The sequence below is a fragment of the Herpailurus yagouaroundi genome, unplaced genomic scaffold, assembly GCF_014898765.1.
Source record: "Herpailurus yagouaroundi ecotype Mexico unplaced genomic scaffold, PumYag 254, whole genome shotgun sequence".
Classification (NCBI taxonomy): domain Eukaryota; kingdom Metazoa; phylum Chordata; class Mammalia; order Carnivora; family Felidae; genus Herpailurus; species Herpailurus yagouaroundi.
Genome location: NW_024412471.1, coordinates 991,323 through 1,015,476, shown reverse-complemented (window position 1 = coordinate 1,015,476; position 24,154 = coordinate 991,323). Strand labels below are relative to the sequence as shown.

Sequence of the window (24,154 nt, the reverse complement as noted above, 5' to 3'; positions counted from 1 at the left end):
AAGCCTGACACTCTCAGACAGGTTGTGGGGCCTTCCCACCTCTGTAGATTTCTACCTGTTTCTTTTAGAAGTATCAGATGCATCTAATCTATTTTAAGATGGAAACTTAAGTACAACTATTTTGTTTTTATTCTTTTCCTTGACTGGAAGTGTTTTAATGACAAATAGGCTCTCCTTGACTGTGAATACAGGTCCATCAGGTCCATCAAGTTTTTGGTATGCACTGTGTTTGTAGATTATCAGGGCAACTGTAAACACAGAAAAATAGGGTTTTGATGTGAATATATGGGGGGGGGGGGTGGAAAGTTGGCTGCCACGAGATTTCTGGCTATGGCCTCTGGTATGACTCTAGCTTTTGAGGGCCACTGGGTCAAGGCCCTTCAAATCTAGGTCCACCAATCTTTGACCCATTATTCAAGATTGGTGGCTTAGAAAGTGTGTGGTCCAATTACTAGAAAGAGAACCTGATTTCCTTACCTCCCCACCACTGCTGACTTTGTGTACAACTCTCTGGCCCTGTTCCATGCCACAAAAGGGTCCATTCTCTCTGATCCCCTGAATCCCCAGCCCCAGCCCCAGATCCTGGAACCTCAGCCTAGGCCTGAACTTGAATTCTTCACTTGCCAGGATAAGGGTTTGGGCGTAGACTCTTTGTTTCTCTGATGATCCTCCTCTCAGACTGAGACAGTAGTTGCTGGCTACTCACCAATCCCTTTTCTCTTTCTTCCACAACATATAGTTAGACCATATTCTCCAACCAACCTCCCTTTGCTGTTTATTGGGGCCTCATGACTGAGTTCTGGCAATGGAAATACCTTGAAGCTTGGCCCCCAAACACCTCCCTTGTGATTCTCTCCTCTCCCATCTGGTAACTGGATATCAACACCCAGGATGAGTCTGGAAATTATATGTTGGATATGGCAGAACTTTTGTCAGCCAGATTCCTGAATGACTCCTATACACCAACAACTGGACTTTATGTGCGTAAGAAGTCCATTCTATTTAAGATATGGGTTGTGCTATGGAGCTGTAAAGGTTTACCTGTTTTAGTATTTGGCTTCACCACACCTAATAATTAACAATCATTTGTGATATGCCCTTTGGAATTCTCATTCTTTGGTAAAACTTCTCGAGTCCTTGACCTCTTCCTGGGCATCCCCTGCACCCAGTTGTCTTAACAGAATCCTGCCATCCCTGAGGAGGCTGCTCGGTTTTCCACTTCTCTCATCTGTAGCTCAGATGGAGGTTCTGATTTCTCCTGGATGACTAGTGCCTCCCCCTGTCTGTAATCTTCTCCATGTCAGACCATTACTCTGGCCATGTTCTCTTTTCTCCTTTACCACTGTTTCCTCACCTGATTTATCAGCCATTGTCCCGTGGTCTTGCCAGCTGGCTCACGCCTTCTCCTCACCTCAGGTCAGTGCACTTCCCTGTTTTCCATCAGCACCTGGGCCTTCTGCATGCCTTGGCCCACATGGACCTGGTTGGTTTGTTCTCCTGATCCCCACAGTGGCCTATCCCAATCACTGCCCTTCCTCCAGACCTCTCTCCCCATGGATGGCCTTGCCTCCTGTTTCACCGAGGAAGCTGAGGTGCTCTGGTGTGAATCCTCTCAACCTCACATCCTGCTTGGTATCAGAGTCACTGATGCTGTTGCCATTTGTGCTCTTGATCCATCTCTAAGACCAGACAGCTGTTCTGTTGGATGATGCCTCTCTCTCTCCTAGAGTTTCAGCCTCTCTCCACCGGCTCCTTCCAAAGCAATTTATAAATACACTCAACCCTCTTTCTTTAAATAACATTGACAACAACAACAACAACAAACAAAATTCTTAGAAAGAATCATCTAGAGTCACTTTGCCATTTCCATCCATTTTTCATTCAACATAATTTGGATTTTGTGCCCACCTTCCGGCAAAGAAGACCTCACCTTCCTTACTGCCAAAGGCAAAGGACTGTTTTTAGTTCTCATCTGTCTTGCTTTCTCTTAAGCATTTGACACTGCTGACCTCTCCCTCTTCAGAATAGTCACTCCTGTCCTATCTTAGGCCTCTAGTGGCTCTTTGGTCCTCTGCCCCAATGTTAACCCTTTGTGTGACCAAAGGTTCTGTCTCTGAGCCCTTCCCTATCCTTCATTTCTTTCCCCTCCCCTCCCCTCCCATCACTCTGTAGACTTCTCTCCCAGCTGTCCTGTGTCAGTTTTCATATTGATGACTTACAAACCGAGTCAGTTGTTCACCAGTCTTCAGCTCCAGACCACAACATCCAGGTTCCTGCTGGTGCTTGCCACGTGGCAAAAGTACCACAGGCACGGCAGGCTCAATGTGTGAGAAACTTAACTCATTGTCTACCCCCACCTCAGAACTGCTCCTCTGTTCTCCCAGCAAGGCCACCCGCCATCCCCAGGCCAGAAACTTGGAGTCATTCTGGAAGATTCTTCTTCACAAATCCAGTACATATAATAAGTGGCAAAGTCTCACACTCTTGTGTGTGTAACATTTTCCATCTCTCTCATTGTCAAAGCTCTGACTCACGACAGAGCCTTCCGATCTCTAGCTGGGGGGTTTGCAGGGGCCTCCTAGCCAGTGTTCCCACCATCAGGCTTGCTGACTCCCCCTTTACTGCCACCAGAGTCGTCTTCCTAAAAAACAAAACTTTATGTCCGCCCCCTGCCGGCCTCCACGTTAAACCCTTTAAAAGCTTCCTTTTGCCTACAAGACAAAGTTCAAGTTGCATTAGCCGGGTTTGGGAAGGTTTCCATGGTCTGCTCCTGCCCTGCCCCCTTCTCTTTCCCTAAACTCCTGCCCTACTCAAAACCTTGCTCTTCTCCAAAGTCACTCTGCCCTTTTACCCCATTCCTTTGCTTTTACTATCCCTTTTGCCTGGAGAGTCCTCCCCTCCCTTGCTTGCCTGGTGAACACCACTCAAGTTTTGAGACTCAGTTTAAGCACTGCTTCCTCTAGAAAGTGTTGTTTTTTTTTTTTTTAATCTCCTTTATAGAGTGAAATTGACCCCTCCCTTTGTGTCTGTACTGCATCCACGGCAGGAGCCAGGGTGGGGTGGCAGGAGCTGAGGGCCCCCTGCTTGTGGCCTGCTGTTGTTCACCTCAGCACCGGGGCTCTGTCTTTGCCTCTCGTTACTGTGTGCTCGGTGCCTCACCCAGAGCCTCGACGTGCAGGTGCTGAAGAAATCTCTTGGTTGGTGATGATGGGAAAGTGGGTGTGTGGGGGGTGCTGGCAGGATCTTGGCTTCCCACTACAGAAGGGTCTTAGCCTGAGAAGGAGTTGTGAATCTTTATTTACTCAGAGGAAAGTGCCCTCTTCTTCATCTCACCAGTCACTTCCTGGAGACACCTCCTTGCTCTGCAGTGGGTCCTGAGCAGGCACAGTGACTGTCACTGGGACAATTCCTCTTCCAGCTGCAGCTGAAGGAAAACACCTGCAGGAGAAGGGCAAGCTGAGTGGCAGGAGCTGGATGTGGTGCACGGAGCATTTGCATCCTGTTATCTAGTACCCGATCCTGTCCTTGTGGTACAGGTCCGGCCACTCATACATAGAAAAAAAAAAAAAAATCCTAGCCGGGTTCTCCCTCATTTCATCAGAGTCTACAGCAGGTGCCCATTCCCACTCTAAAAAGCTGGACCTCAGTTTGGGACTGGATCCTCAGTATTCTTCCTTCCATTTGTCCTGAGGGTGATGGTGGCAGGACAGAGTCTGGGCTGAGGCTGAGAACCTCCTTACCTGAGGACTTGGCATAGACTCTCTGCTGGTCCCTGCTCTGGGCGATGCAGGACATGTAAAGCTTCTGGTCCTCGATCTTTTCCACGTCAACATTCAGCACAGCCAGAGAGCCCACAGGGATCAAACTGAAAGAGGGCGTGGCTTAGCCCAGCCGTCATGTGGCTTAGCCCAGCCTAACCCTGGCCACCATCCCAACCCTGGCCACCATCCCTTCACTCCTCTTCACTTCATCCTTCTCTTCAACCCACCCTGCCCCAAGAAACAAGTGGCCCAGGGCTCAGGGCCCATTTGTAGGCTCCTGGAATCTGATGGGAGAGGCTGTGCTCTGGCCAGGGACTAGAGGAACAGCTTAGCAGCAACTGGGGGAGGAGAGTGGCAGACAGGGCTCCTGCACCCAACACTGAGAATGGCCAGCCCTCAGTGATAAAAAAAGGTGTGACTTTGGCCGACATCTCAAGGATTCATACTTACTTTTTGAACCTGATGTTGAGGCTTAGTGTGAACAGCCCCTCTCCAGCCAGGTAAGCAGTTTTAGAGAAGGTCTCATCCATCATGGCGGCCAGGGACCCTCCATGTGCAAATCTGGGGGTGGGGAGAATAAGGCCTGGGCTATGGGCCTCCCTCTGACCCCGACCCTGCCCATGGAACCACCTTGCCTGTACCTTTCTCCAGGACGGGAAAGGAAACAGAGTAGGATCCCAGCTGATCAAACTGGCCAAAGTCACTTCAGCCTTTCTCCCGTGTTGCTTCAGCATGTTAGCACCCCCTGACACAATTATCTTATTTTGCCAGGAAAATGTTGGGCTTTTTTTTTTTTTTCTGATAAAGTTCATGGAAAAACATTTTTCTGATTCATCACCTAACTGCTGGCAGCAATTGCCATCATTTGGAAAGGTGCGCTCATACAGGGGAGGGGAAAGTCCCTGTACTTTTTGGCTTGGGCTTGGAGGTGCAGCCTGGGGTCAGCCCCCACCTTATCTGTCACTATAGCCAGTGCCAGGGCCAAGCCTGCGTTTTCAAGGTGGCTAAATGTGAAATGTGACCTCTGCCCTCTCTAGTGCCTTCCGAGCAGCCAGTAGGCTGCCTGCAGAAAGGGCCTGCTTCAGCAGGATGTGCAAACTCTTGCTTTACTTAAAGTGAGAGAAATGTTCATTCTTATGTAAACTGACCTGCATGCCAGAGCTACTTCACTGTTGGTTGGTGAGGTTGGGGAACATAGAAGGGTGTCCAACTCTAACAGATAGCACAAAACGGATTCAGGGTTCTCATTTTCAAAAGCCTGGTTCTCCATGGACCAGCCCAGCTGCCCCACTGTGCTAGCATGGATTCCTCTCCTGTTCTCACCACCAGGAGGGGAGAGAGCTGGGGGCCATGGAACCACACACCCACCTGGTTTGACTCCACCTCTCACTACCTGTTTGATCTTGAGCAAGTTGCTAAATAAATAGTTGAGCGCTAAATTGCTAAGCTGTTCTGAGCCTGTTTTTCCACTATAGTTCGTGAATAAAAAGAATTCCTATTAAGGGGCCTGGGTGGCTCTGTTGGTTGAGTGTCCGACTTTGGACACTTCCGGTGATGATGTCTTGGTTTGTGGGTTTGAGCCCCGTGTCAGGCTCTGTGCTGACAGCTCAGAGCCTGGAGCCTGCTTCAGATTCTGTGTCTCCCTTTCTCTCTGCCCTTCCCCTGTTCACACTCTGTCTCTCTCTCTCTCTCTCTCAAAAATGAATAAATATTAAAAAATTTGAATAAAAATAATTCCTATCTCATCAGATTACATGAGGTAATGTTTACAAAACCCCTCGTGTACCTCCACATTGCTTGAAAGAGGGATAAAGGAGTTGATGCCGAAGAACCCCAAACCCACTCTTTCCTTATCCTCACTGGCCAGGCAGGGGCCCATTGGCAAGTGTGTGGATTCTGCAGGATAGCCCTTGGCCAGCCGGTAACCTACCCCTCCTAATTGCCTATGGGCTGGGTGGGTACTTATGACAAGATAGAAAATATATATTGGTGTCTGCCTCTGATTCCTGACACAGTGCTGCTGAAACTCTCGTAATTTCCTGGGTGGTGGGACTGTCTTGTTCTATTGAGGCAACTCTGGGCGTGCTCCTGGATGGCTCCTGGATGGGGGCTGTCCCCAGAAAGACCAAGCTATGATTAAAATCTTGGCACTTTCACCTTCCCCACCCCATTCTCTCAAGAAGGGAGGAGGGCTAGAAATGGAGTAAATGACGGATCATGCCTGTGTGAGAAAGCCTCCATAAAATCCCAATGGTGCAGGGTTTGGAAAGCTTCCAGGGTGGTGAACGCAGGCACAGTAGGAGGGTGATGCACTCTGACTCCACAGGGACAGAAGCTCCAGCATGCATTGGGGACCCTCCCAGACCTTGCCCATGAACGTGCTTCATCTGACCATTCTTCGGTATCCTTTATCAGACCCTTTAATAAACTGGTAAACATAAGTGTTCCCTGGAGTTCTGTAAGCCTCTCTAGCAAAGTAATTGAACGTGAGGAGGTGCTAGTAGGAACCTCCAAATTGTAACCATAGGGGCCAACGCAAGCCACCAACAAGATGGGCCAGTTTGACACGAAGATTATTTTAAATAATTTTTTAAATGTTTTTAAAATGTTTATTTATTTTTGAGAGAGAGACAGAGTGTAAGCAGGGGAAGAGCGCAGAGAGAGGGAGACACAGAATTGGAAGCAAGCTCTGGGCTCCGAGCTGTCAGCACAGAGCCCGATGAGGGGCTCAAACTCACGAACCATGAGATCATGACCTGAGCCGAAGTTGGACGCTCAACCGACTGAGCCACCCAGACGCCCCTATACACTATTACGTTTGATTTCCTCTTGTTCATCTGTCTCACATCAATATGATTCCTCATCCAGCTAGAAGGACCCTTGAAGGCAGCAGGAAATTCTTGCTCCCCAACATAGCCAAATCAGACAGAAGTCGTGGGAGCCTGGGGGCCTGCTACTTGTGATTGACATCTGAAGTGGGGGGCAGGCCTGTGGACTAGCCCTTACTCTGAGGGATCTGATGCTCTCTCCAGATAGATGGTGTCAGAATAGAGTTAAATTGCAGGACACCCAGCTGGTGTCACAGAATTGCTTGGTGTGGGGAAAAGCCTTCACCCGTGTGGTGATAAGAAGCGTCAGAAGTAAAGTGTCCTGTGTGAGCAGTAAGGAGACACACAGGAGAGAAAGAAATGGTAGAGGAGAGCTGGGTTTTTCCCTACAGAGTAGACCGAACTGGGTGTTTCTTTCTATTCAGTACTAATCTCTTCTCTGGACCCCTCAACCTACTGACCTCAGTGTTGGATGGTCCTCCTCTGTCTCTCCTGACCCACATCCATGAGCCCCTAAATAAAAGCTACACTTCACCCCCTACTTGGGGTTTTCCTCTTTAGAAGGAAGGAGATCTCTGACCTGTGCAGGGCTCTGACCTAGTCCCCCAGTGTCAGCATGCATTAGTATGAAAACCAGTGTCCCCATGGAAGACCGCTTTTGTATTGCCAAGGTGACCAAGGGCTGCAGTCTGAAACCATGGCCTGTGGAGGTGCTGACATCGATTAAGATCTCCGATGGGGCACCTGGGTGGCTTAGTCGGTTAAGTGTCTGACTTCGGCTCAGGTCATGATCTCACGGTCCGTGAGTTTGAGCCCCACGTCAGGCTCTGGGCTGACAGCTCAGAGCCTGGAGCCTGTTTCAGATTCTGTGTCTCCCTCTCTCTCTGACCCTCCCCTGTTCATGCTCTGTCTCTTTCTGTCTCAAAAATAAATAAACATTAAAAAAACCCAAATCTCTGAATTTAACGGCTACTGAGTCCCTATCAGGCCTTGGGACCCTAGAGCTGCCTCCCCCTTTCTCCCTCTGCCTTGCAGGGACTCTGGCACCAACAGCTTTCAGCGATTGTTTAAAGAAGGAACAGTGACAGAGCAGAAGGCAAACAACCACGGACTTAGTGGCATAGTGGCCTTGGGCAAGAGGCTCAAGGCTAGCTTGATTTCCCTTGTGGAATTTATGTCTAGCAGTCTATTCCAAGTTTGAAGACGGCAGAACACAATAGAGAGATCGGTGGACCCAGATTAGAGTCCTGATCTGTCCTTGATTACCCGTGCTCCTGCGGGCAAGTTACCTTACCTCTGTGTGCCTCAGTTTGTCCACGGGTAAAATATGAAGTTTGGGTAGATGGTGTCTGATAGCTATATTGTGCTGTATGGTTCATGAGTATATACAATATTATAGTTTTCAGCCACTTAGGCAGATGGATATTACTGCCCCAGGTTTCAGGTAATGAGGCTGAAGGCCAGAAGTTAAACTGCCTGCTTGGGGTCCAAAGGCCAGCAAGGCAGAGCAGGACTGGAAGTCTGGCTCCACATCTTGTCCTCTTCCAAGGTCACCACACCCTTCTCTCAAAGTGGGCCCCAAAACCACCTTCTTATTGGGAAATATTCAGATCTCCATAAGGAGGCTCTCCTTGTCTGAACAATGGGGACTGGAGCAGACGACCCAGGATGCCCTCCCAGGCATGATGTTGAGACAGAAGCCCAGTGCCCACTACCCCCACCCAGCTCCTTAAGGAGAGGTACAGACTCCAGGGCCTGGTGTGTGGCTAATCCATCAACTGAGCAAGCCCAGGAAGCAGCTGAGGACATCCACCCAGGCCTTACCCTGGGGCCCCCTCCAGGTAGGGGCCAGGTTGGAAAAGACAGATGGACTTCTTCTTGGACGGGTGGAAAAAAATGACATACTCGTAGCCTTGTCCTTCCACTTGGAGGCACCTGGTAAAGATGCGCCAGTCGCTTTTGTCTGGGGAGAGACAGGAAGGGCTGTAGCTGGAGGGGGAGTTCGTGATTGTATGGGGCCCGTTGGGATGCAGGGCCAGTCATTCAGCACCATGTTTGGAGCCCTGTCTCAGGCACAGGGTCTAGGAGAGAACCAGAGGACACCCAGGCTCTGCAATCTGAGAGTGGAGACAGAGCCCTCTTCTCAGGGATCCCTCAGTCTGGAAGGAGGAATAGTCAGGAAGTTCCCTGGCTGAGTGTAGAGATAGGATCAGGACCAGATTAAGACTTTAACAGATCTTAAACACTGAAAATTTAAAATGTAACATGTAATTCATATATAATTCAAAATAACAAACAGTAAAATACTAAACATAGTCAAATAGGAGTGCTGGCTGGCTCAGTTGGTAGAGCATGTGATTCTTGGTCTCAGGCTTATGAGTTCAAGCCCCATATGTGTGTAGAGATTACTTAAAAATAAAATCTTTAAAAAACCCAAAAAGTAAAATAAGTGCAGAAAAGTCTACCAAAGTTCTGGGTTTTTTTCCCCCCAGAAAGACAACGACAACAACTACATCCTTTTTTTGATGAATACCAAGTTCTTCGAAAAAAAAAATTATTTTGGTGACCCTGCCTTGTTTGTGACATAAACTTAAAGGTCATCTGTCTACTGGACCACCCATTCATGAGTAGGCAGGAAAACCACATATGTGAATGAGACAAGAAAATAGGGACACCCTCTGACACACACATATGCATGCACACACAAGAAGAAAGACGAAGGTGGAAAGTTCTATCCATCTGGTGGGTGTTTTGGGAGACTGGCTATGGGCCCAGTAGAACAAGGATGGTATGCCAAGGCCTGCAGTGATGGTGGGGACTGGGTGGAGAGGACGACTTGGGATAAGGCTTGACAATACGGAAGAAAACCAGGTAAGAAGGCAGAGGGCAGGGGGGCTGCTCTTGGCTGGGAGCAAAGGTAGCCACTTGATTATATTCTCTTGGATGGGAGGTGGGGAGCTAGAGACCAGAGAGCATACTCTTCTTTTCGCCACCTGCTGGGGCTGAAAGTATAAGGAGTGGGGCAGACACAGAAAGGACTTCCAGCTGAGAACTGGAAGGGAGTTTGTGTATCTCCTTCCTGAGGGTGGAGAGTCAGTGCAGGGCAAGGGATTGGCTGAACCCCCAGGTGGGCTGGGTGTGCCCAGGGGTCCTCCCAGACCAGCCCTTACCTGAGGTAGCTGCTAACCCGAATGGGAGCTTGAGCCCCTGGATGTGGTCTCTGTTGGACTTGAAGGAGGGTAGTTTGATCCAGCCATCAGTCTTGGTCTTCTCCAGAAATTCCTGGTACAAGTTCAGCATGTCTGGACACCAGCTGGCATTGGGAAGGGCATAATCCTTCAAATCCGTCTTCTCCAGGCAGAATCTTGAAACCTGGACAGCAAAATCAGGGAGACCAAACAGCTTCCTGGAGGGAGGCTGCTGCTTGGGCTGTGAGACCTGTAGGTGATTTGCTCCTGGGTTCCTGGCTCCTCAAGCCCTTCCACCAGTGTTGACATACAAGAAACAGCCCATTTTCCTTGTAGAGGGTTTGGGGACACCTGTGGGTGACTGGCAAGGAGATGCTAAACTGTAAAGGAAGGGGAAAAAAAGGAACCAGGGCTGACAGGTAGAGGCATACTGCTGTGTGGCGGTCCCGTTTAAAACCTGTGAACTCTCCTTTGAGGCTGAGAACTGCTAGTCTGAGCCCCATTGTACAAATGGGGAGACTGAGGAAATATGGCTAAAGTTTCAGGGAATAAAACTTCCCATAATAGCGAATACTGTTCCTATTAATTGAAGCTTGTGAGTGTGAGAACTGATGGTCAGACTAGAGCCTGTTCTGAGACACTGTCTACCCTACGGGATGCGACCACAGCTGTTGAAGACCACTATTACCACCCCCACACCTGAGGGGCTACTCCAGCTCTGACTACAGCTGTGAGTGTGCCTGGGCAGAGTAGTTCCTTTGAAACACGGTTTTGGCACCCACAGAAGTGTGATACCATCTGCGAGACAACGTGAGCCCTCTATGGCATTGAAGGCTCACGGATCAGTCACTGCTCTGGGCAGTAGGCCAGCTGCTTTGCCAAACCACACACAGACCCCTCCATCTGGAATCCCCCAACTCAGCTGCAGTGGTCTGTGTGCCACAGAAGGAAAGCGACTTGTTGGTGGCCACACAAGATTCAGACCAGGACAAAAGTGTCCTAGTGGTTTTAGTTTTGGATCCTGGCTCCTTGGTTTCTTTGTCTTCCTTCCTCCCCACCTTCCTCCCTCCTTCCCTTCATTCCTTCCTTCTGTAATCTCTGGGCCCAACATGGGGCTCAAACTCATGACCCCAACATCTAGAGTCGCATGCTCTACCAACTGAGCCAGCCAGGAGCCCCTTGATCTGGGTATTCCAAGAGCACCTTCCCTTTGCCAAATCAAATAGCTTCCCACTACACTGCCCACCTGCCCATCCATGATCTGGGAAGTGGAAATTTGGAGTGCTCTTTATGCCTTAAGCCCCCAAGAGAAGGGCCGCCTGCCTGGCTGAGCTGGGAACTTACTCACCAGGGAGTCTGTGGAGGATCCAAACGCTGAGGTGCGGTTGAGTCTGGGCAGGACGTGGGGGGCTCCAGGAAGGACTCTGTGGTGGCCAAGTCTTATTACTGCCTGGAAGCCTCTCCTTATCATGGCTGAGTGTGAGGATTGGGGCTGGTGGGGCTGCTGGCAGGCTCTTAAGGAAGCAGCAAAGTGAGTGAGTGCTCTTTAGCTGCACCCTGGTGCTGTTGGTACAGCCAACTCTAAGACAAGTCTCTCTCCCCTTCTGTCACAAGGTTTTCATCAGCAAGCTTCTGCAGATGATTAGGCAAGATGGGGCTGGTTTGACACAACACCCACAGATGCTTGGGGCCTTTAGCTGGTCCCAAGCCCCACCCAGCACTTGGGGAGGGGCCAATGCTGTTTGGGCATGAAGGTTTAACAGGACTGGCCTGAGTCCAGAAAGAAGTATTTGTTAACGAGGCAAAGAAAATACATAAAGAAATAGCATATGGTACATGGAGCCTCAGAGGGCTGCCCTGAAGTGTTTGGGGAACAATCCAAGAAGATCCCCAGAATGATAATGGAAGTCTGTCTCTTGATTGGAGGATGTTGGGGGAGGGTCTGTGTGTGTTGGTGGTGGAGCCTTTGGGGCATGTGGTCTGCAGCAAGACCACGAAAGCCCTAGTATGGTCCTGGCCTTCAGAGAACCACCTCACAGCTCTCAGTTGCCCCTTCTGATATCCCAGACAAGGGGTGGCACGGAGAAGCCTCCACCTGCTGGTCCCTCGTGGGGATACACACGAGAAGGGGAAGATCTTAGAGGCAGAGACAGAAAATCATTTGGATGGGGCGCCTGGGTGGCTCAGTCAGTTGAGTGGCTGACTTCGGCTCAGGTCATGATCTCACGGTCTGTGAGTTTGAGCCCCGTGTTGGACTCTGTGCTGACAGCTCAGAGCCTGGAGCCTGCTTTGGATTCTGTCTCCCTCTTTCTCTGCTCCTTCCCCGCTCATGCTCTGTCTCTCTCTCTCTCTGTCAAAAATAAATAAACATTAAAAAATTAAAAAAAAAAAAAAGGAAATTATTTGGAAGGAAGCAGCTTAGCCAAGGTGCTCTCATGCTTTGGGAACCCCAGGGAAGAGGCTGTGTGCTGAGGGTGAGGTGGGGAGATGGGCAGTGGTGGCCTTGTCACTGGCAAGCCTGGAAGAAAGGCGGCTTTCAGGGGAAAGGTGGGAAGAGTGTTCAGCCAGTGTCTGCAGGCCTCTGGGCTTTTTTGGTGATATTTGTTCTGTTGAATTAAAACTGCCAGTTTTCAACTATAAGTCCCAGTTTTTAGTTCATTGGAGAAAAGCATGTTCTGAAGGTCAGAACTGTGCAAAGGTAGATGATGATGATGATGGTGGTGGTGGTGATGATGATGGTGGTGATGGTGATGATGATGATGGTGATGGTGGTGGTGATGATGATGGTGGTGGTGGTGGTGATGATGATAATGATGTGGTGGTGGTGATGATGATGGTGGTGGAGATGATGATGATGATGGTGATGGTGGTGGTGAGTTTTGGCAGTTTCTGAAAGACCAAACAGATTTAATAGGGAAGTTTACAGATTTTGTCCCACCTGCTTTCTGTGTTTGGCTGCCCCAGAAGACTAGAATATAAATATTTTCATTATGTCCTGTGAAGGTTTTTTTGCTTGTTTGTTTGTTTAAGAAAAGTTTTACTGGGGCACCTGGGTAGCTCAGTTGGCTGAGTGTCTGAATTTCAGTTCAGGTCATGGTCTCGCGGTTCGTGAATTTGAGCCCCGTGTCAGGCTCTGTGCTGACAGCTCAGAGCCTGGAGGCTCCTTCAGATTCTGTGTCTCCCTCTCTCTCTGCCCCTCCCCTGCTCATGCTCTGTCTCTCCCTCTCTCTCAAAAATAAATAAACATTAAAAAATTTTTTTAAAATTAAAAAAAGAAAAGCTTTACTAATGTGTTATTATTTCAGTAAAGTTATTGCAACAGGTGTAAAAGGCATACATTATCACAGGCTATAAAGTTACAAAGGAATTTTATACAATTAAAATATTACACAGACTGATGGGATTTACTGAATTACTAACAGATCCATAAAGGAAACCAAGTCTGAAATATGAAATCCAGTAGCACCTAGAGTATCTCTGAAAGTAAAACTTTTAGCTGTTTCATTCTTTCCTAATATATTTTTTAACTTTCTCCCAGATACAGTGCTCTCAAACCCCAAAGATGAATGAAGGGCGTAATAAACCCTGAAACCAAAAACATATCGCCAGAAGAACTATAAACACGGACTCGGACTTAAGAGTTTTAGTTGGAACTCACTGAACTTACTGTACTTGAACCAATCCTAGGATTTCTGTGCACTGAATACTGTATATGAGGAAGGTCTCTCTTTTTTATTTTTTTTATTATTTTTTTTTTTAATTTTTTTTTTCAACGTTTTTTTTTTTTATTTATTTTTGGGACAGAGAGAGACAGAGCGTGAACGGGGGAGGGGCAGAGAGAGAGGGAGACACAGAATCGGAAACAGGCTCCTGGCTCTGAGCCATCAGCCCAGAGCCTGACGCGGGGCTCGAACTCCCGGACCGCGAGATCGTGACCTGGCTGAAGTCGGACGCTTAACCGACTGCGCCACCCAGGCGCCCCAGAAGGTCTCTCAATCATAAGGTTTGCCAGTAGGGACAAGTTAAAAATTAGGAATATACGGTATTATTCCTATCAAATATTTTTTTCATAATTTATGTTTATAACAAAACTATAATTAAAATATTTATTATACTTGCTTATTACACATTCAGGGACAGGGCAGGGACATTTATGTGTTTGATAGTTTAGCATCCACTTTATTGTGCTTGCTTATTTTTGTAAGGAACACGCAACACATACTACATCCTCCCAACATTCAAGGTAATGCAATAGCAAAATTCTCCAAAGAAAAATAACTGGAAATTGCACTAAATACTGTTTTAATTAGGAACAATTGCTATAACAAAACAAATAACATTATGCATTATTTTTCCAATGAGCTTCAGTTGGAGAAACTGAACAGCAGAAATCGATCTTTAAGATTTTGGTCATGCAAAACTGGTAATTCTCTGAGATCTGGGAGATGCGTCAGCAAAACCACAGACACAGCCTACCTTTCACCAAAATCCTGGAGAAAAGTATTTTCTGACTTTGGGGGAAAGAAGACTGAACTCTGGCTAAGATGGGACTTGCTGAAGTCTCGAGCCACCTGGGAAGCTGGCCCCAGGAATGAGAGAACCACCATCCTGGTGGCAGATGAGAAATTAGCTTTGTGTTGAGCTGCCTAATGGCTTATTTTAACAGCTGTAAGAAAAAACTATTTTTTTACATTTATTTATTTTTGAGAGAGAGCACAAGTCGGGGAGGGGCAGAGAGAGAGGGAGACACAGAATCTGAAGCAGGCTCCAGGTGATGAGCTGTCAGCATAGAGTCCAACACGGGGCTCAAACTCACAAGCCATGAGATCATGACCCGAGCTGAAGTTGGCCGCCCAACCGACGGAGCCACCTAGGTGCCCCTCAATGGCTTTGAATAAAAAAAAAAGTGAAATGCTTCATTGTGTTTTCTCAGAAACTAATAAAAAGATTACAGAGTCCTACACAGTTTGGAGACACAAAGTGGATGCTGAGTGACTAGAGGTCACTCCAGGTGTGGAATTTTAGAAAGCTAGTCCTTGGGGTAAATGGCGCCGTTGCTCTGGCAGCAGAGAGGAGGTAGGGGACACTCTGTGATCGGCCAGTGGATAGATGAGGGTCCCAGCTGGAGGAGCGATCTTTAGTTCTAGGTTTATCTCCCACTGCTCACACCTCTGTCTTCATAAATGGTGATGTCAGTAACTCGAAGTCCTCTCTCAATAGGATCTGTCGGGGGAGGCCTTGGAAAGCATATATCTTCTCACTCTGCTACTGGGACGCTGTCTCCAGAACCTTCTCCTAATGGGTTTCCATGTGTAAGAATATGGGGAAGCCAAAACAGCCTTCAAGATGTGATTGGCCCCCAAGATTCTCTGCTTCTGCATAAAGGTTACTTAGAGTTCGAATTGCTTTTTCAAACTGCTATCAATCCGGCTCTCCTTGGTCTGGAGCTGGCAGTGTGTGGTGCTGCTGTCGTCTTGCTGAATGAACACCTTCCCAGACACTGGCGCCTGCCGTGACCTCTTGGCGAGGACTGGCTGGGCCTGCCGCCTCCTCGGCCCTCCAGCGGCAGTCACACCGCCTATGTTGTCCTGTTCTGTGAATGTTTGAATGAAATTTATTCAAAGATGCGGAAACCAGGTTTCTCATCGTTTCAAGTCTCTGGGTCTAGCTAAAAATGCCAACATTTAAAATGCAGACTTTTACACAAAACAGGTCGAGGATCTCCAGATAAGTAGGAGGATCTGGGAACAAGTCACCTTTATGCCTATGCAGCAGCTGTTGGCTGGAGCCAGACGTCATGCCCTCTGGCTCGTCCCAGGTCTCCCCTGGTACCTGGCATCCCTCCATTCCCTTGCCAGTCTCTATGTGTGATACTTGATTGGGAGGATGGGACTCGAGGAGGAAACAGGAGAGAAAAGAGGAATCTTAAAGAGGGTACATGGACTGTAGAGGAATCGGAGGAAAAGGGGAGTAGGAAGAAGGAGGGGCCTGATCCCAGGAAGGTTATCAGGAGCCTCAGGTTGGCAGGTTTATCCTGATTCCAGGAAGAATCAATAGCTGAACCTGAGAAAAGAAATCCTTGTTTCATTGCCCGAAAGCTACCTGGGACCTAGCTTACCACCCATGCACAGCCAGACTTCCCTTGTAGATGGTACACCCCAGTGGGATCAGCATCTCTTGTTGCCTGACTAGAAAAGTAACACCGTCTGTAAAGTAATAGAACATATATATAGTGGTCTCTGCCCCTGGTTCCTGAACACAGCTCCTAAATCCATAGGAATTTTCTGGATGATAGGAACGTCTTTTGTTCTAATGAGGCAACTCTGGATAATGAGTCTCCTGATAGCTTCAGGATGGGGGCCAGTCACCAAAAAGACCAAACCAGAATTAAAAGCTTGGAACTTCCAGTCCCTGTAGGTTTTGAAACCCTTTGGGAGGGGTGCCTGGGTGGCTCAGTGGGTTAAGCACCAGGCTTCAGCTCAGGTCATGATCTCATGGTTCGTGGGTTTGAACCCTGCATTGGGCTCTGTGCTGACAGCTCAGAGCCTAGAGCCTGCTTCAGATTCTGTGTCTCCCTCTCTCTCTGCCCCTCCCCCACTTAAGCTCTCTCTCTCTCTCTCTCTCTCTCTCTCAAAAATAAATAAACATTAAAGAAAGAAAGAAAGAAAGAAGGAAAGAAAGAAAGAAAGAAAAAAAGAAACCCTTGGGAGCTTCCCTGGTGTAATCTGAAACCAGCCCATAAGGGAAGGGCAATGAGAGACCCAAGAAAGAGGCAGGCCACGCCAGGTTAGCAGGTGGCAGTTTTTTTTTGTTTTTTTTTTTTTAATTTTTTTTTTCAACGTTTATTTATTTTGGGGACAGAGAGAGACAGAGCATGAACGGGGAAGGGGCAGAGAGAGAGGGAGACACAGAATGGGAAGCAGGTTCCAGGCTCTGAGACATCAGCCCAGAGCCCGACGCGGGGCTCGAACTCACGGACCGCGAGATCGTGACCTGGCTGAAGTCGGACGCTTAACCGACTGCGCCACCCAGGCGCCCCAGCAGGTGGCAGTTTTAAGAAGCAAAGGGAACTTATAGGAGAGGCTAGTCTTGGGCAGCAGCAGGACAAGTGGATCCCCACACCCACCTGCCACATTTTAGGTTGAGAGAGAAAGTCCTTAACTGGAGCCAATCATGTATACTATGCAGGCGTTTTCAAAACCACATCATTACTCAAAGCTGTGTCATTGGAGCAGCCTCTAGGAGTAGTAAAGGCAAGTGGAACCCACATTCCAAGGACAGGGGAGGGGGTGGGGACCTCTGATCACCGGGGTCCAACTTATGGGTCAACTAACAGTCACGTCTTCTTGATGACCTTCCCCAACAGGTCCCACCCTCCATTCTTCAGGAAGGGGACAGGGGCTGAAGACTGAGTTACTGATCCATGATGTCTATGTGATGAAGCCTCCATAAAAGCACTAAAAGTACAGGGTTTGGAGAGCTTCCAGGTTGGCACACCCCAACTCTATGGGGATAGCAGTTCCTGTGCTCAGGACCCTCTCAGACCACACCTCTTGACCTGGCTGTTCATCTGTATCCTTTATCATATGCTTCATTATGTAATAAACCAGTAAGCATAAGTGTTTCCCTGAGTTCTGTGAGTGGTTCCAGCCAATGATCGAATCCGAGCAAAATGGTCATGGGAACCTCTGATTTATAGCCGAGTCAGACAGACATTGCAAGCAACCCAGGAACCCACCACTTGCCATTGGCATCTGAAGTCTCGTGGGACTAAGCCATGAACCTGTGGGGTCTGCATCTAACTCTGGTTAGTGTCAGAGCTGAATTATAGGACATCTAGGTGGTGTTGCAGAGACTTGCTCGGTGTGGGACAAGGCCATGCATCTGGCGTGAGAAGTGTGGTGCAACCATGAAGGAGAAACACAAGAGAATTTTCCCGTAGGCCTTCTCCCACTTGAGTTGTTTCACAATTTTTGGTTAAATCAACTGTTAAATATTTACATCATTATGATTACGAAAGTGTTGTTCTCACACTTGCCAAGTACCAGTTACACATCTTTTCTTGTATAACTTTTATTTTCCTTGAGTTGATGATTACCAAAGTTCAGCTGGATGCTACTGTCCAGGGCAATACGAAAAACTGAAGGGGCTGTCCAGTGGGTCAACCTCCATCTCCCAGCTGGGTGGGAAGAGATCCAGAAGACAGAAAAGAAATGAAATAAAGACCTGGCAATGTCTGTGATATTTAAGAGCAGTACAATGGGATCAATGGTATGACAGATTAAAGGTGACTAGAAATAAAGACATCTGAGGACATTTATGCTGATGGCAAAACCATAGGTGTGATCCTGCAGTCAGTGGCTGGAGTAGAACGAAGCAGTTTGTTCTAGGCCATTTAGGGAGAGAAAGACTTGGAATGTGGAGAAAGTGCTACTTTCTCCCCTTCTGACTCCTTTCCCCACCATTCCACACATGTCATGGATTCCCCGTGCAATACTAAGACCCTTGCAGATGTGGGCTGGGAGGTCAGCTATGCAGGGAGGTGGAAAGGTATTGGCCAGTGCCTCGAATGGGTTTTTTTCCCAGCATGAATTTTGGCCCCAACCCTTCTTCTGTGTGAACTCAGCTCAGGAAAAACAAAGAAAACTCAGCTCAGAGGAATCTCCCCAGACCTGGACCCCCTGGAGATGCAATTAGAAAAAAGAGAGAAGTCAGTCAACATTCAGCATAATTCAGAACTCCCGTTGGATTTTGATTTAGCCTATTTGCCTGCTTGGTTCACTTTCTGTTTGGGACTCATGGGGGAATGTGGACTCTGGGGGTTTCTCTCACTGCGATATGACCTGTCCCCAGAGGCATATCCTTGGCCAGATCTGAAAGGTAGGTGGTCCACAGGAGAACCAGCAGTGGTGTGCCCATCAATAATTAACAACCACTTCCTGCGGGGGTGTGGTGGGGGGGACCTCTAACTGGTAGCTTTGGCCAACTTCTGTGGTAGAAATATTCCCATAGCTGGCTGATTTCAAGCTACCAGTGAAACCACTTACCCTGACTGTGAGGCAGGGGAAAGATGTATACAGTTGGCTCCTGCAAGGTGGTAGGAACTGGCTCCAGCACCCACTGATCTAGAAATTTCTCTGGTGTGGCGCAAAGCAACAGAGGTAACCAAGGCCTGGTAGTTTCCATGGATCACTTCCTGGTCTCAGGATCCTTTCTTCCTTTTAGCAGCTCCCAAATCTAAATTCATAGCCACCCCTGTCTCTTTGGGAGTTCCCTTTCATCATGGAGTAGCCCTTAGTCTCCCCAGCCTGCCCTCCTCCCTTGCTCCCACTAAACAAGTTCACAGGACACTCTTTGCTTAGAGATACAACTGTAAATCACTAAGAGGAAACAGAAAAAGAGCAACACTTCCAAAAACCTTACAAAGTCCTCCTCAGTTTGGGGGCCCTGGAAGCCCTCTCAGACCATTCCAGACATGTGGTGGAGCTCCCTTGATGGGGGCCAGCCGGCTCCCTCCTGTGATGGTGGGTTCCCGGCACTTTGGAGTGGTTTGTCAGGGTGGCCCCATCTGGCCTTCTTGGATGAGGCAGGGACTTCCCTACTGGACTTCCTAGAGGTCTATGAACTCATTTCTTCCTGAAGACTTGGCTCTTGGGCTCACCCCTGCAATTTCTAGAGGGGTCCCAGACTGCTCAGGCTGGCCCTGACCTCAGGGAAGGGTGGTTTCTTGACCTTCTTCTGAGCCAAGGGTCAGGGGCCAGGCTGAGTGATGGGAAACTGAAGGATGCTCAGAGGCGGCCATCCTGGTCTTGCTCCACTCAGGAGGTGCTATGAAAGGACACAGGCCCAATTACCAGCTTTCCTAATTTCTCCAGAAAAGCCAGTACAAATCCAGGCTTTTATGTTATGTGAAACCTTTTTCTTTTTAAAGTTTATTTTGTTTATTTTGGGGGTGGGGAGGGGGAGAGAGAGAGAGAGAGAGAATCCTAAGTCGGCTCCATGCTGAGTGTGGACCTCCCATGACCCTTGATCATGACCTGAGGCAAAATTGAGTTGGACACTTAGACTGAGCAACCCAGGTGCCCCTGAAACCTTCTAACTTTTAAATGTTGCAACTAATTTATAAACATACTGCTGGAGCCAAACTAGACGTCTCCAACTGGATCTTGTCTGGCAGGCTGATCATGCCACCTGGTCATAAGCTCGTTCCCTGCCCTTCCTGCTCTTCTGCCCAAATCCCGTCTCTCTGACTACCCCCAGAGCAGTCCTTCGTTTATGGTTTCCTCCGGGAGGTATCATCCTGAGATTCATTGTACACCCTGGACTCCCACAGCCGGCCTTCGGAAAGGAAAATACGTGTCGCGTATTGAAAGTGATAAATCAGTTGCCTTGGCGTTTTTGCTTCATCCAGTTGTTAAGGGTTTTGGCCTGCGGGTGGGATGGGTGAATGAGCGGCTTGGGGAAATGCAGAAGCTTAGCCTCAGACTAGCCAACATGGGGGGGGGGGGGGGGAAGAGGAACCCTGTGCTCACCAAACCTGGGCACAGGATGGAGCTAAAAGAAGCGGTTGCTAAATGCTGTGCCCAGAAGGGCCCTGAACGGGTGCCACCCAGAGAATAACAGAGGGTGAACAGGGCTGTGGTGGAAGGACCGGGGCCCAGGGGAGCTGGGTGGCTGACAAGCAGGGGCTGGCTCCAGGTGCCACTGCCCGGTATGATCACTGCACTGATGGTGGGGGTCCCAACAGAGTACAGGTAGAGGATGTGCCAGGACTGATGGAACCTGAGCTCCCCTCCGTCCAGATGTGAGAGCCCCTCCCACAGCTCAGCTGGAGTTACCTATTTGTGAACTACCAAGAGGCAGAGAGCCACGCCCTCGAAGCTCAGAAAGCGACAAATCCTGAATGGGTGTGTGGGCACACTCAGGGTGGGGCTCACAGTTCCCGGCGAGGCCTGTACTTGAAATCTCTTCTTCTTCAAACCTAGACAGTCACTTGAGAGGTGGTACCTTCAAATCAATGGGACTACATGGTGTCACTGGCAAATCTGCCTTACTAGTTTGGGGCATGAAGTAAGGTCACGTTCCATTTCCAAAACACATCAAATGGCTAACACCGCTCCCATGATATCCTGAACCGTTTCTCCCCTGAAAACTCAGAAACAGGGGTGTCACTGTGTGTTGAACTGGCTCCGTGGCCAAGCCTGTGAGCCCTCCAAACATAGGTGATGGTGACTTCACCAGCTTCTGGGGGGTGCCCAGTGCTCTGCTTTCCTCAGGTCATGGCCATCCTGGTGGCAGAGAGCGTGTCAGTCACATGGGCAGCCAAGGCCTGTGGCCCTGACTGGGTGGCACTCCTACTGACCAGTCACAGCAGGGGCTAAGGTGAGGTGACATGTGAGGTAACATGTGAAGGCAAGTCTTCTTCAGGCCTCCAGGAGGAACCTCCTCTAGGCCTTGGGAGCATGCTCACTGGGTGATTCAGCTGCCCAGTGTCCCAGAGGAGGCCTTGAACAGTGTCCTCACAGGGTAGGCTCCTAAGGCTCTCCCACCTCAAGCTCCCACCTCTGTGCTTCTCAAGCAAGGAATCCTCTCTTTTTTTTTTAAATGTTTTAACGTTTATTTATTTTTGAGACAGAGAGAGACAGAGCATGAACGGGGAGAGTCAGAGAGAGAGGGAGACACAGAATCGGAAACAGGCTCCAGGCTCCGAGCCATCAGCCCAGAGCCCGACGCGGGGCTAGAACTCCCGGACCGTGAGATCGTGACCTGGCTGAAGTCGGATGCTTAACCGACTGCGCCACCCAGGCGCCCCAGAACCCTCTCTTTTTTGGGCAACTTCCCCTGCTAACCCCCTGTAGCCACCCTTCTCCACCTCCCTTTCTCCCCAGCCGGGCCTCAGACCTCCACTTAGTCCACATGAGGGAGGCCCACTTACTTCTCCAAATGCTTCCCATCTGTCACTAGAGTTCTAGAACCCATAAACCCTGGATGATTAGCATCTGAAAAAACCAGTTCTTCCTTTCCTGGGGACTAGTAGGGCTCCATCTACACATCTCTGGGAGATGACAGGAACCATTCCATTCTTTGAGTGTCAGGTGAAGATTCAGTTTCATACTGAGCCAGCCTGACCTTGGATTCCTTCTTCGACGCCAGGCTGTCCAGGAGTGTCTGGTGTTGGGGCTCTGCCTTGGGTTCTATGAAAATTAGTAAAGAACCTGTAGAAAGATCCTTTCCTGAGGCTGGGGCTGCTGGCTTTCAGTGGGCCATGGGAGCTCAGGAGACGTGGGCTCTTTAGAGGGCAGCTCTCCTGTCCATGGCTGGGCATTGGGCACTGGGCACATGGCATCACCACTGTGCCTTGGTGGTCCTGTCAGCAAAGAACAATATTGTAGCCGCTCTGGTGTAGAGTTCCTTGGCTTAGAGAAAGCCTTGCTCCCTCCCTGGGGCCCTCTGCTAGTCTGAGGTGGCCTGGTTCCTGGACACTGTGAATGCCAGTGCTTTACTCCCTGCCCCTGCCTTCTGCAGCTCCAGAGACACCTGGCTGTTATAATGCACACATACACAGGGGCAGGCACGCCCACCCTCACAAACGTACTATGCATGGCCACACACGCTCATATATGTGCACATGTGCTCACACAGATGCACTCACGTATACACAGATATGGGTATATATACATGCACACAACACACACATGGGTTTGTGTGTGCATGTCTACCCATTCACATATGTAAATCATACTGTACACATGTATATGCAATGTATACACAGGTGTACACACACTCACAAACACATACACAGATATGGCCATACACATGTATACATTCAGAGATACGAATGCACATGTATGGACACACATGGCGTTCGCATACATACTCCCATGCATACATGCTCACTCGCACACTCACATAAACACCACACATGTGCACATATTCACACACATGCATACACACTCACCTGTTTACATATTGTGATATTGAGAGGTATCGTGCCATGTATTGTTCATCATAGTTTAAAGTTTTGCTTCTCTTTTAAGATGTAAATATTTTAAATATTCCTGGCAAAAAAACCCAAAACCAAAAACAGTAAATATTCCTGTAAAGGGTCACACTGGAAGCAGTTATTAGTTATTTTATTTCTTAGTTTAACTGGGAACCTGAAAGTAGGTTTTGATGAGAAGGGGGACAACAACTCCGAGTCTGAAATTATGGAAGTAATATTTCCTTGGAGGCACAATTTTGTCAGGTACCCTGTCCCTGAAAGGGCATGGCTAGACCAGACAGAGTGACTTCTTTGAAGCGGAACTCCTACAGAGCTTCAGACTGTCTGATTCTGGAGGTGCCTCCAAAAGCTTTTGGTCTAAGTCCCTCACCTTAGAGAGGGAGAAACTCAAATTCATTGAGGTTAATCAAGTCTCCTAGGTTGTGTTTCCAAAATAGATCTGAATCTGTCTACTTCTCTTCCCTATGATCCACGTGCCCTGGATTTTATTCCAGGGCAAGACTGATTACTTAGGTTATGTGCCCTTTCCTTAGGCCAATGTCTGCAGTCAAGGGGATCAAGGGGATGAAGAGACTAGGTCTGGCCTGGTGCCTGCCCCCCACCCCCCAGGCTGTGACTGGGAGCCCTCCACACACAATAGAATCAAAGGAAACCTAAAAGGGTTGCCTGCCTAGTCAGCATGGTTCTGTTAGCAGGAGACCAGGAGGCAGGGATGTGAGCAGATCAAAAAAACAAAAAACAAAAAACAAAAAACAAAAAAACAAAAAAACTGATGGCCATGACTGTATCTTAGCAATTGTCTAGAATGTTCGGCCTCAGAGTTTCCAACAGAAATAAACACAAAGGTCAGTCGTGATGGGCGAGGGGCAGCCGAGGGGGCGAGTCCCAGTGTGAGGACTGTGTTTTGGGGGAGCAGGATGGAGTGCAGACAAAGTAAGAGGAGGGGTAACGGTGATCACTCTCTGCTGAGGCTCATCAGATGCGTTACAGTTCAGATTGTCTTTAACTCGAGTTAGTGCTTCAGAAACTTGGGGACGTTGGTGTGGCATGTTACAAATGGATAGAGGACCTGGGTGACTTTGTGGAAGTTTTTTTTTTTTTTTTTTTCCCCATATTTTAGATATGACTGAGGTGGATATTCTCTTAAAAAATTTTTTTTTAGTGTTTATTTATTATTGAGAGACAGAGAGAGACAGAGCATGAGCATGGGAGGGGCAGAGAGAGGAAGAGACACAGAAGTCTGCGCCATCCAGGTGCCCCTCTTTCTCTTTTTTTTTTTTTTTTACTTTGAGAGTGAGAGAGCATGCATGAGTGGTAGAGGGGCAGTGAGAAAGAGAGAGAGAGAGAGAGAGAGAGAGAGAGAGAGAGAGAGAG

At 48.6% G+C, this 24,154-nt stretch overlaps 1 protein-coding gene and 1 pseudogene across 2 annotated transcripts; both read right to left on the bottom strand.

The window, feature by feature from the left end:
* Positions 1-3,274: 3,274 nt before the first annotated feature.
* THEM5 (thioesterase superfamily member 5) lies at positions 3,275-11,454 on the bottom strand. 2 transcript variants are annotated; one of them, XM_040461286.1, is made up of 6 exons: positions 11,126-11,453; positions 9,760-9,961; positions 8,414-8,552; positions 4,212-4,322; positions 3,741-3,865; positions 3,281-3,438 (listed from the first exon to the last, which is right to left on the bottom strand). In XM_040461286.1, exons 1-6 carry the CDS (start codon positions 11,246-11,248, stop codon positions 3,395-3,397), a joined length of 744 nt encoding a protein of 247 aa, XP_040317220.1. In that variant the 5' UTR covers positions 11,249-11,453; the 3' UTR covers positions 3,281-3,394. The 2 variants fall into 2 exon arrangements, with proteins under 2 accessions (XP_040317221.1, XP_040317220.1); XM_040461287.1 differs by lacking the exon at positions 3,741-3,865 and having other exon boundaries at positions 3,275-3,438; positions 11,126-11,454.
* A 3,163-nt stretch (positions 11,455-14,617) lies between these two features.
* On the bottom strand, positions 14,618-15,395 carry LOC121020996 (golgin subfamily A member 7-like; annotated as a pseudogene).
* Positions 15,396-24,154: the final 8,759 nt, after the last annotated feature.